Source organism: Vipera ursinii (genome assembly GCF_947247035.1).
Source record: "Vipera ursinii genome assembly, chromosome: 6".
Classification (NCBI taxonomy): domain Eukaryota; kingdom Metazoa; phylum Chordata; class Lepidosauria; order Squamata; family Viperidae; genus Vipera; species Vipera ursinii.
Genome location: NC_139515.1, coordinates 34508126 through 34520835, shown reverse-complemented (window position 1 = coordinate 34520835; position 12710 = coordinate 34508126). Strand labels below are relative to the sequence as shown.

At 36.1% G+C, this 12710-nt stretch overlaps 1 protein-coding gene across 1 annotated transcript in view; it reads right to left on the bottom strand.

Moving 5' to 3' along the window:
* NRCAM (neuronal cell adhesion molecule) overlaps positions 1-12710 on the bottom strand; it is a gene marked incomplete at its 3' end in the record, with an annotated part of 181743 nt that overhangs the window by 80227 nt on the left and 88806 nt on the right. The window contains exons 7-13 of the mRNA XM_083365234.1: positions 12097-12208; positions 11406-11590; positions 9815-9946; positions 8080-8223; positions 6580-6691; positions 5776-5942; positions 5538-5685 (exon numbers count right to left, since the gene is read on the bottom strand). Coding sequence (XP_083221360.1) covers positions 5538-5685; positions 5776-5942; positions 6580-6691; positions 8080-8223; positions 9815-9946; positions 11406-11590; positions 12097-12208 — 1000 coding nt within the window. The remainder of the gene's footprint in view (positions 1-5537; positions 5686-5775; positions 5943-6579; positions 6692-8079; positions 8224-9814; positions 9947-11405; positions 11591-12096; positions 12209-12710) is intronic.

Sequence of the window (12710 nt, the reverse complement as noted above, 5' to 3'; positions counted from 1 at the left end):
GAGTTCCGTATTTTTACCAATAATATTTCCAATGTTAACACAAATAACAAAGGCGATAACGGGCACCCTTGCCTTGTGCCCTTCTCAATATTACATGCTTCTGTCAAGCTATTGTTAACTATTATTCGGGCTGTTTGTTTTTGATATAATGCCCTAATTGGTTGCAAAAATTTATCCCCAAAATTCATTTTATCTAAAACTTTCATCAAAAATTGCCAGTTCAATTGATCAAAGGCTTTTTCAGCATCTAAAAAAATTAGCGCCGCAGGGATCTGGTTGTTCCTTTCCAAAAATTCTAACACATCAACTATATGCCTCACATTATTTTTCATTTGCCTACCACTAATAAACCCAGTTTGGTCCCCATGAATCACCTGTTGCAGAACCCTCATCAATCTATTAGCCAACACCTTAGCAAATATCTTGTAATCTGTATTTAAAAGTGATATCGGTCTATAGTTTTTTACTTGAGCAGCATCTTGGTCTTCCTTCGGAATCAAAGAGATAAAAGCAGTTCTCCAAGACGGAGGCACCTTTCCCCCTCTCTGAATTATCTGGAACAATTCCTTTAACAGTTTTATCAACTCTAATTGTAAATTTTTGTAGTAAGCCGCAGTCAAACCATCCGTACCTGGCGCTTTATCCACCTTCAATTCCTTAATTGCTGTAAGAATTTCTTCTTCTGTAATCAATTGATTAATCTCCTCTTTTTGTGCTTGCGTAAGAACCGGGATGCTAGCATTCTCCAAATACACATCAATGTCTTTTTCATTAATCTTCTCCTTAGCATATAATTTAGAATAAAAATCCACAAAGGCTTCCTTAATAAGATCCTGTTGAAACACAACCTTTCCCTTATGCTCAATTTTGTCTATATTAGAAGCCCTTTGCTTTTTCCTTAGTCTGTAAGCTAGCCATCTACCTGGCTTATTAGCATTGCAAAAAGTATTATGCCTGGCAAACCGCAAATTGGTTACCACCTGGTCAGCCATTAGTTTATCGAATTGTCCTCTTAATAGCTTAATAACCTCCTTAGTCTTCACATCCAAGGGTTCAAAATCAAGGCCTTTTCTTTTTCCTTAATTTCATTCTCCAATTCTTTCCTTCTGGCTTCCAAAAGTACGTCTGTGTTTATTATTCATATATATCAACACCCCTCTCATATAGGCCTTGCTAGCATCCCAAACCATGTCCATAGAAGTATCCTTATTCATATTAATTTCAAAAAAATCCTTCATTCGCTGTTTACATTCTTCCACATTTTTCTGATTTCTAAACAAATTCTCATTTACGCGCCACGAGCGCCTATCTCTATTGTCCTTATTGATCTCTAACCAAACTGGACTATGGTCAGAAATAGCTCTTGCACAGATCTTTACCTTCTTAATCCTAGAAAAAAAGTCATTAGTCAACAAAATGAAGTCAATCCTGGAAAAAGATTGATGTCTATCAGAAAAAAAAGTATAATCCTTTTCATGCAGGTGTGTGTCACGCCAAATATCTCGCAGTTCCAAATCATCCTTCATTTCAAAAAAAGATTTAGGCAATCTGGCATGACTCGGAGCATGCTTAAAAAAACCAGCCTTATCCATCTGTACATCCAAAACACCATTCCAGTCCCCCATAAAAATAAACGATTTGTAATCCAACTGAGTAAGCTTTATATGAAGTAAACTAAAAAAGTCAGCTTGTTGTTGATTAGGAGCATACAGTCCAACTAAAAGCGTTTTTTTGCCTTCTAGCAACAAATCTATCATAACATATCTTCCATGCTTATCTGCTTCAATTAATTCCGCTGTTAAAGCACTTTTAACTTAAACAACCACTCCATTTTTCTTATTCATTGCAGAGGCAACAAATTGCATGCCCAACCTTGAGTTCGATAAATACCGTATATACTTGAGTATAAGCCGAATTTTTCAGCCCACTTTTTGGGCTGAAAAATTCCACTTCGGCTTATACTCCAGTCAACAAAAAAACTTACCGAGGACTTGTGCGCGGCCGAGGCTTTGGTGCTTCCGGGATCGCGCGCACCTCTCCCAAGCCACCGCCGTCCGCAGACCTGCCGAAGTTTGGGGAGGTTTGGGGAGGTGCGCGCGCACCTCCCCAAACCTCCCCAAACTTCGGCAGGTCTCCGGACGGCGGCGGCTTGGGAGAGGTGCGCGCGATCCTGGAAGCACCGAAGCAAGTCCTCGGTAAGCTCTGGGCGGTCACTTGCTTCGCGTCTCCTGAGGGAAGGGGGGGCGACTGGAGCGTGCGTGTTTCCTCACCTGCTGGGCGCCGCGATTTGCCCGGGGAACGCGCGGGCCCCGAATGGCAGCGTGGAGCGAGGAAGCGGACAGCCAGGGCTTCCCTGAGAGCCGCGGCCACACAGGGTATTCCTGTGTATTCAGGCTTGCAAAATGGCGGATCGAGCCTCTGCTGGCGGCAGAGGCTTGCAGAGCGCGGATCCAGCCTCCGCCGGCGGCAGAGGCTTGCAGAATGGCGGATCGGCTTATACTCGAGTCAACAACTTTTTCCAGTTTTTGGGGGTGAAATTGGGGGTCTCGGCTTATACTCGAGTCGGCTTATACTCAAGTATATACGGTACTTTTGGTCCATAACCCTAATATGCGTTTCTTGCAAGCATATAACATCAATCTTGAATTGTTTTAAATATTGAAAAACTTTCTTTCTCTTCTGTGGTGAGTTTAGTCCATTAACGTTCCAGGTTAGAAATTTAGTCGCCATACGTGCCATCCCGAAGCTGTTGGAGCACATCTTTAATAGCCCCTCTATCTCCTTTGGGCCGCGCTCCTCCCACTGCTTCACTGTACTGTAAGTATGCTTTAAAGGTTCCATAAACTTCTGCTGGTCTTGTTCTTTTATTTGTTTTGCTCATTTTAAAGCGGCACGCGTCACCCTCTGCTCACCAGCAACAGCCGACGAGGCTGTAATTTGATCCCATACAGCACCATTCTCCTCTGTCTATCCATCTTCGGTCTCTTGAGATTTCCCTTCTCCAAATCCCTTTGCAGCTTCCAGAAGTGATAGTGGGGTTGCTTTTAAAACATTATTGTAGAAATCACGCGCCTGTGTCACAGTAACCAGACGGTATCTTTTTCCTTCATGCATCACCACCAATCCGACTGGAATCTCCCATCTGAACTTTATATCACGTTGCTTAAGTTCCTGCACAAGAAATGCAAAATCCTTCCTTCTCCTTAAAATCTTTGGAGGAATTTCTTTTAAAACCAAAACTTCTTGGTCAGCAACCACAACTTTAGTATCATAGGCGGCTTGAATAACTTCATCTCTAGTTTCTCTCTTTGTAAAATAAACCACCACATCTCTAGGTAGCTTTCTCTGTCTAGCAATCCATGAGTTTACACGAAAAACTTTATCCATGCATCCCTTTATTTCAGATGCTGGCTGACCCAATACTACTTCCAGAGCCTCAGAAATCAGCTGCTTTAGGTCTTCTTTAGTATTCTCTTTTAAGCCTCTAATTCTAACAGCATACTGCATCTGATGATACTGGACAAGACTCAATTCTCTGTCCATTTTGTCCCTTAAATCTTCATTCTCCAGTACCTTTACTTCTAGTATAGCATTCTTTTGACTCAGGTCCTCCACTTTTTCGTCCAAACCTTGCACACATTCAGCCACGCTTTCCACTGTAGACAAAATGTCTACCCTCATCGCACTGAACTTCTCTTCTATCCTCTCCTCCAGTTTCTCCAATTTCTCCTCCACCTTTGCCAACTTATCACCCAGCATTTCTAATATTACCTGGGATTGTTTTTCAAGAGCATCTTGTAAGTCCTTCGATGTCAATGCAGCAGGAGGAAGCAAAGCTTGCAACGATGTCTGTTGCACCGGGGAAGTTCCCGCACTCCGAAGAGTTTTGGAGGGAGGTTTAGCCGCCATCTTTTTACTTTCACTTGTTGCGCACTTTCACTTTAAGTTTATAAAGTCCATTAAGCTAGAGAGTAAGAATAAAAGTCCTCTTCACCTTGTCCTCCTGTACCGCTCTGCCTGCTCCTTTTTATTCCAGGGTCTTTCCTTCTGGCAGGGGTGGTCGCAAACGCCTGGCTCTGCTCCAAAAATCCCGGAGCAGAGACGCTGAACAGCTGGGAGCAACCCAGGCTACGGGGGAGTTCAATCCTTCAGCCGCCCAAGCTTTAAGCTCAGGCGGCCCCGGAGAACTCAACCCCTACCTGGGGCCTCACCCCCTCCTCTTCTCCCAAGGAGGGGGCTTCAAATCCACCCGAACAGCTGATCAGCGCTGTTTCGGGTGAAAACAACTCAGCTGAGCAGCGGGCAGCCTGAAACGGCTGTCTCCGGCGCCGCGCCACCACCGGAAGTCCAGAAATGGAACTTGTTAAAGATTGTATGATAAAGTGGGCCCAGAACTTTCAGGAGGTTATAACAATGGATACTTGGGAAAAGATATGGGTCAGAAATGTAAAATTTACACAGGCTCAAAATTTAAGAGAGAATTTTTATAAAATGTTTTATAGATGGCATTTAGATCCTAAAAAATTAGCAAGTATGTATCCGAGGTGCCAGCCCAAATGTTGGAGGTGTGGTTGTGAGGATGCAACATATTATCATATATGGTGGACTTGTAAAAAAGTTAAAGCTTTTTGGAGTAAAGTTTGGTGGAACATGCAGAAGATATTTAAGAAAAAGATAAGGTTGTTTTTGTTGGGTATTATTACAGATTTTACTATCATAGATACTAAATTGATGTTGAATTTAAGTTTTTTCCCCAGTTATTTCTGTTGGGTATTATTACAGATTGTACTGTCATAGATACTAAATTGATGTTGAATTTAATTACGGCAGCAAGACTTTTAGTAGTGCAATATTGGAAGAAGGAGGAACTGCCTACTATAGAAGAGTGGACTTTGAAAGTTTCAAACCTGGCGGAAATGGCAAAGATTTCAGCATATCTGAAAGAACAATCGCAACAGAGATATATTGTGGAATGGAGAAGATGGATCGAATATATTCAGAATAAATATGGGACTAAAAAGTTTCATCTAGCATTTGAATAAGTATTAGTTTTACATGATGTATTATCAGTTATTCATTATTGGTTAGTAATTTAGTTATGTTTAAGGGGAGTTAAATTGCGATAGAATTTAATATGTTTTTTTAGTTAGGTAGCATATTTTAGCTTAAGTTTGTAAAGTTAATACCCTGTATTCAGCTCTGGGAAGTCGGGGGGGGGGAGGGTTAGGGAGGGCAAGGGGGAGGGGAGGGGGAGGGAGGGAGTTTATGTTATTAAAAATATATTTTAAAACTTTGCAATAAAAAAAAGATGCAGTATGATGTTACACAGAGGGTTTACCTATATTGAATCTTATTATAGCATACATGCCTGGTAGAGAGAAATCATAATTTGTGCATTGCAAAAAGCACTATCTTTAAAAAATAGTAATACTTTATCTGCAACAGGATATATTATTAAATTATATCTGGAGTATTAAATCCCTTTGTTGATGTTTTATTAACTTGCAAAGAATGGAGCTAGGGTTAGGAATACGTACCGTCCATCGTCAGGCAATTCATCATTTTCCTTCAACCATATAACTGTAGGTATTAATGTTGCATCATATTTAATTACACATTCAAAGAAAACTTGTTCCATCCTTTGTACAACTTTGTATTCAGGCTGCTTAATAATCATTGTGGGTTCTGAAACATAAAATAATTACTAAGATACTTAACAGTTACAAACTGTCAAACAGATTAGGAGGCCTTTATTTCAGAGCCATGGTTTCTTACCCTTGATTTCTAATTGAACACTATTCTGTGCTTTTCCTAGTTTATTTCTTGCTATGCAGGTATATGTGCCACTGCTGTCCTTCTGGGCTTTCAGAATTTCCAAGGTGCCATTATTGTGGAAAACGTACTGGTTGCCCTGGAGAATGCTACCTTTCACTCCTTGAAACCTATTTATTGGAAAGAGAGTATCCTATGCATTATTTGGAGGCAACATGCATCCCTAAACCCCAATAGAGATGTAACAATATTGGATAACCTATAGAAAGATGATTATATACATACTTAGTAGAAAAAAACAAAAGAACCAACTCACCCAAAATGTAAAATAAATGATTGGATTTAACATGCCTATTTTTTAATATAATGTCCTCAAAAGTTTGGGACTATAGCATGTCACATAAAGCTAACATTTTCATTCCTTTGACTTCATGCTCTGAAATTGCTGTTGATCCCTGGGTGATTCTGATGATGAGAGCACTTAGCAGGGGGAATTGCTTACCCCTATGATCCCAAACCTAACTGATTCCCCTCCTACAGGCAGTTATTTAAAAGAAAAGATAACAATTATTTATAGTCATGGATGTAATTAGTCATCAGATGTTTGCTAAGTAGTGTAAGACAAATTAATTATGTATAAAATTGGAAATTAAATGAATTAATCAAGGTTTCCTTCACATGAAATGGAAGACAAACAATTAAAGTATGCAAAAAGTACCTCTATTTAACTTTAAGATTTCCCACAATATACATTAGTTTAATGTGCATTAAGAATGAATGACTTTTCCCCCATTGTGAATGACTTACCATTCAGCTTCAGGCATAGGTGAACCAAAAAAAGCACAATCTAGCAATGCAGGCTTATTTTCAATGACTTGATAAAGTTTATTGTATGAAGTAAGGATTCTTGGTGGTTCAGCTGAAAATAAAAATATCTTTTTTAAATAGTGTAACTATTTTGAATGCATTTGTGTAGGAAAGTTTATAAATCTAGACATATACCTTACATTTATATAAGTTTTTATGTCTAGCATTGATGATGTTACCTACTTTGGGTAATGAAATTCCCCAATAATACGTAACAATAATGTTGCCATTATCATACCCTAAGTGAATTAAGTAGAACCCTCTGCTGTTACAGATATGTAACTTTAGAAAAAAATGTATTTTGTTCCAGTAAATGCAATATTTGAGATCTCAGTAATAAATTTATTATGATTTTTTTATTTCCCAAGACAGTTCTCTGCCTTATATCTTATGTAATAAGACTAGTAACCTTGTAAGAACAAAATATTTAGGGGTTGTCTTTAAGTCAGACATTCTTAACCTGGGGACCATCTGTAATCCAGTTTGGCATAGCAGTTAGAGTAGCAGGCTTAAAATCAGAAGAATTTAAGTTCTTGTCCCACTTTAGGCTCAAATCCAGTTGGATGGCTTTGGGCCATATACTCTCAATTGTAGGAAGAAGGCAAGGGCAAACCACTTCCAAAAATGTTGCCAAGACAACTGCAGGGACTTGTGCAAGCAGTCACCAAGATCAATACTGATTTGAAGGCATACATATCTTAAAAAGTTGAGTAACCCAACTAATTTGGTTATGCAAGTTACATAGCACTTAGCCAAATGATCCCCCAAATAAAGATGAATAGGATTGTATGTAAGAGCAATGGCTCAAGTGGTTAAATGATGCTTAGCTTCTCAGCTGGAAAGCTGAGAGCCTGTATTCGAGACCCAAGCACCATATAATGGGATGAGCTCCCATTACTTTTCCCAGCTTCTGCCCACCTAGCAGTTCAAAATCATGTGACTAAATAAATAGGTACCACTTCAGTGGCAAGGTTAACATTGTTTTGTGCACTTTGGCATATAGACATGCTGGCCACATGAACACGGAAATGTCTGTGGACAACTCTGGCTCCCTCGACTAAAAAGCAGGAGGTGAGTACCATCCCCTAGAGTCGGATCCAACCAGACAGGGGAAACCTTTACCTTTATAGGATCTAGCCTACTAATTCCCCAAATAAAGATGAATAGGATTGTATGTAAGACTTTATTGGGGATGACATTTGATGTTAAGATATCAAATATTACATTCATTATACACTTTTTTATTCATTAACTATACTGGTTTATGTATTTTAAATATAATTAAATTTATATTAATATAATAATATAATTTAGGTGCTAGAAAGGCCCAATAAATATTAAAAGTTACCAATGAGTCAATATTGTAGTATGTACTGTCTACTGAGTAATAAAACATTATTATTGGATTTTTAATTTTTAAAAAAGCACCTAAAATATTACCTAAAATATTCACAAATGCATTTGCTAATAGATATCCATATTGATTAGAGGCATTACACTGGTACACAGCACTTGATCTTTCTTGCACATTAGTGAAAATAATTGTATCACCATCAATTTTTCTGCTGGGATCTTCAGGAGCAACTGTTAAAACACACAGAATAGATTAAATTATTCAATGCTGAAAAATTGTTCTTCGATTGTAAGAAAATAATTTGAAGAAAGATCAGAAATACTGTAAGAAATATAACAGTGCCATATATATAATTTATAATATAAGTTTGAACATTCGCATCACATATTTTATGACATTGCACTTCTATTACTTTATCATATATTATTATTTTTATATATTATTTTGCGAACATCATAGTTTTCTTCAGATGATTATTTATTAACTCTGGAAATACACACACACACACACACGTATTCCTTCACTCTGTTATGCACCAACCTTATTCTAACTCAGAATTACATTGTTTAATATTAAGTAGTCCAAATCAGGTTATGATAATTAGATTTCAAGCCAGTGGATCATTTGTATCAGAAGAATATTCCTGCAAGCTAGCTTTAGATTTCATATATAGGCTCAGTATTTCTTAATATTATTTGACACGCACTTACATTGGGAGATGGAAATTAGACTAGAATTTTCTTCATACAAAATATACACTACTCAGTTGTGGTTTCTCTTCTATTCTTTGATAGATCAAGGGTAGGCAGTTGTGTCACTAAATATTTCTATAATTCCCAGCAGGAGGGTCAGTAGTGAAAAAAGCTGGGAGCTATAGCAGATGTTTATAGGCTTACTTCTGGGTTATATGCAAATAGAATGGGATATTTTTTTCCTCAAAAGATTAAAATACAGCAAATGCTCCTAATATAATCAGGAAGGCAATTTCATACTCTTCTTCCCAATTTATCTTTGTTACTCTCAATTCTGCTTCCCATCTTGCTTGGAACATCTTCAGACTGCTTAGAATTCTTTTTAGAGTGTACAATCAAGCATAAAAATAAGTGTAAAATTAATTGTACAAATAAATGTACAAAGCTATATACCAATTGAGCATCCCAGTGGATAAAAAGCATGAATCATCATTTTTAAAAATACAGTATTAAAAATCTTCTTAAAGTGCTTCTCCATTATATGAGTTTAGCAATGTAGGACTTTCTTATCTGTTTCCTCTAATTAATTGCTTCACATGCTATGCTGGCTCTCTCTTTGTGAGGTATAATTTAAAATGTTCTCTTCAAGAGTCCCTGAATCAATGTGCATAGCAAATTAATGGGAAAGAAAAAATAAACTTCAGAAAGTGTTGAATAGTACCCTGGTTTAAAAACATCAAGGAACTACTATTTCACACTGAAGCACTTGATATAAATGGTTTTATATTCCTTTCTTCAACTTCTTAACTAATGATCTGACTATTTTGCAGATTCAAAAACTCTTATTTTATAAGACAAAATATCATTCATTTCTTCTGAAATAAATAAACAGTGAATTCATAATTTTCAATTTTAGACTTAATCAAGTTATTCTCTCTCTTTCTATGTAATCTTTAAAGAATAATGTACATTTTTCTACTTACATTAAACTATACCATGGAAGCTCTACAAATGTGGGAAATGTTTTGCTGATTCTTAACAAAACTTTGACTACTTGTTCAAAATCTTATATTGACAAAACCACTATTATCAAGTAAGAATTTCACATAAAAGTGAAAACAGCCCATACTTTCAACTGGAATTCCATTTGCTAACCAGCTTATGCTGGGTTTAGGATTGCCATTAGTTCTACAAATCAAGGAACCATCTTCTCCAGGAGATAATACAAGGTTTGTAGGTTCTTTTATCCAATAAGGGGCAGCTGAGTTTAAAAGAAAGAAGCAAAAACATTCAGCAACTAGTTTTTGCAGTGGTAGCAAAAATTAGGTTACATAGATTAATATAATTAATGTCAAAACTCCAAATGTATACAGAACAAAAATGCATTTATTAAAATAAATTAAAATAAATTGTTTTGTAAAAAAAGTTTTAGCAACATTTTTTTCAAACTATTGTTATTAAAGGCAAAAACATTCATTAGCTACAGCTCACTTCATTCAATCATCTTCATCTGCTTGGTTGTGATTCTAAAAAGATGCATAAATCATCTTTTTATACTAAGAGCTATTTAAATTCAATAGTATATAAAATGTGTGGTAGAGACACATTTTTTTCCAATCCCTAAAAATCTTCTTATATCAGAGGCATAGTGAGTTGGGGAGCAAGAGCAGCTTGTGGCAGTGGATTGGCAGGCAGCCAAAAGGGCAGAGATGTGAGGCAGATGGGTGGAATTTAAGAGGAAGCAGACTTTACTTTACTAGACTCAAGACTGGAAGGGCCAAGCCACAAATGGCTTGGATTGGGGTGAATCCTTGCCTAACAACCAGAGGCATTACCATTATATTTTTTAAAAGATTTTTTAAAAACTTGTCTTTAATATTTTTATAAATAATTCAAGATGTTAGACATACCTAATAATCCTTCCTCCTCCTATTTTCTTCACAACAACCAAGTGACTTTCACCTGAGAGAGAATAACTAGCTCAAAGACAGACAGACAGTTTATGTGCCTAAGGCGCAACTAGAACTCACCACCTCCTGATTTCTAGCCTGGCACTATAATAATGAGACCAAACCGCCTCTTTTTTTGTTATTAGATCCTATGTTATTCAGTTTGTCTAGCAAATTTCTGATCCTGCTCTTGAAGAATTACTGATAATCGTATTTAAGATATACCCAGAAATGCCAAATATGAGCAATTTTTAGGCCAGAAACAACATGCAATTGTGATGCTTCTATCATCCCTGGTGCTCTCTCCCTGCTGCACTGACATGTTGCAGTTTATTACAACTTTTGCAAATCTTTTTATTTTCCTTTAACATTTCTTTCCTGTCACTGGTTCTATTATTTATTGCTTCACCCACTATAATATCATGGAATTAAAATATAGACTTAGATGAAAGAAAAGTTTAACTGCAACCCTCAGAAACTGAAAAATTGATTACCAGAGTCCATCAGATTTAAATATATCCTCAGATTATGTTTTACATATTTGAAGGTCCTCCTTCTTCTCATGTTTATTATGAATTATCAAGAAGAATTTTAAGACACTAAGAAAATTAAAAGTTGCTATAAAGTCCCAATTAATCATATGCAACTTGGCCACTTTTATTTTTATTAAAGGATGTATTGCTGATCTGGCATGAATGTGAATTCAGAAATGTTGTTTACAGAATATATATGAAAACTTTTAAATGCTAAACAAGACAACAGTAATTTTACCTTTGACATTGACTGTAATAACATGATAAGCAGAACCCAAACGATTTGTGGCCATACATTTGTATTTTCCTGAATCAGCTTGAGAAACATCTATAATTTTGAGGGTTTTATGAAAATTTTCAAAGAAAGTCCTGTTGACAGGAAGGTCACCACCCTCTTTGCTCCAGCGGATAAATGGTGTAGGTCTAACAGAAGAAAATATCATTAAGAACAATTGAGATTACAATGTTTAAATAAAGTACATTTTGGAGTTGTTTTAATAATTAAATTAATTTAATAATGGTTTTAAATCCAAACATAATCATTTATTCTAAGCTTTGTAAATAAATAATAAATACTTATTATACAGTATTTAAATTTTATTGGGTCTATTGCCTGTACTATATGTTATCTTTTTTTTATTGAAAAGTTTTAGAATACATTTTAAAAACATAAACTCCCTCCCTCCCCCTCCCCCCCACTATATGTTATCTTAATTGGACAGGGCTGAAAGGCAGTATTGCCACTTGCTATAATTTGGTCAACTATAATAAATGTAATAGTATGTAATAGTATGTGGGAAAGACCTTGGGAGGCTAAGCAAGGGGAATGATCAGATAAAAAACAGCATAGCCCACAGCTGTATAGTTGGTATCTACAGTTGTGTAATGGTATTATTACTCTTAATTTCCTTGATTAAATGACAACTCACAATCCTTCTGCAATACATTCCAGCATAAGAGTATTTCCTCTTAGTTCGATTTTGCTACTTGCATTTCCAGCAGGAGTTAGAAGAGATGGCTGTCTTTCTGAATAAAATCTGACTAAAAGAAAAAGACAAAAAATTATATATCATTTAAATGGAATCAAAATCAACACTAAACCTAATATTCAGTAGTTATATAAAAAGAGTTTTGCCTAGGTTTCTATGACTTGTTGGATTACCTAATCATTTTGGCAAGAGATAATTTTGACAGAGATAAGGGTTTTGCTTTGTATATCAAAACTGTGATCAAATTTGCAGTTTAAAAAATGACAGAAAATGCTTTTTCTATCATTTTTTTAAACTGCAAAATTTGATCACAGATTGCAAAAGCAACTTTTTCTTGGAAAACTTATTATCTAAGTCTAGTATATAAATTCTTAGAATAAATAAAACACAACAATGAAAATACTAGGCATTGAGTTATAATGATGGGTAAAACTTCCATGGAAAATCTTTGATTTTGAACTATATATTAATTGTAATTGTTATATAATTTAATTTAATTATCTTCCATGTATAATCAAACTCTTGCTCTCATTAATGGGATTCTGAATAGTTAT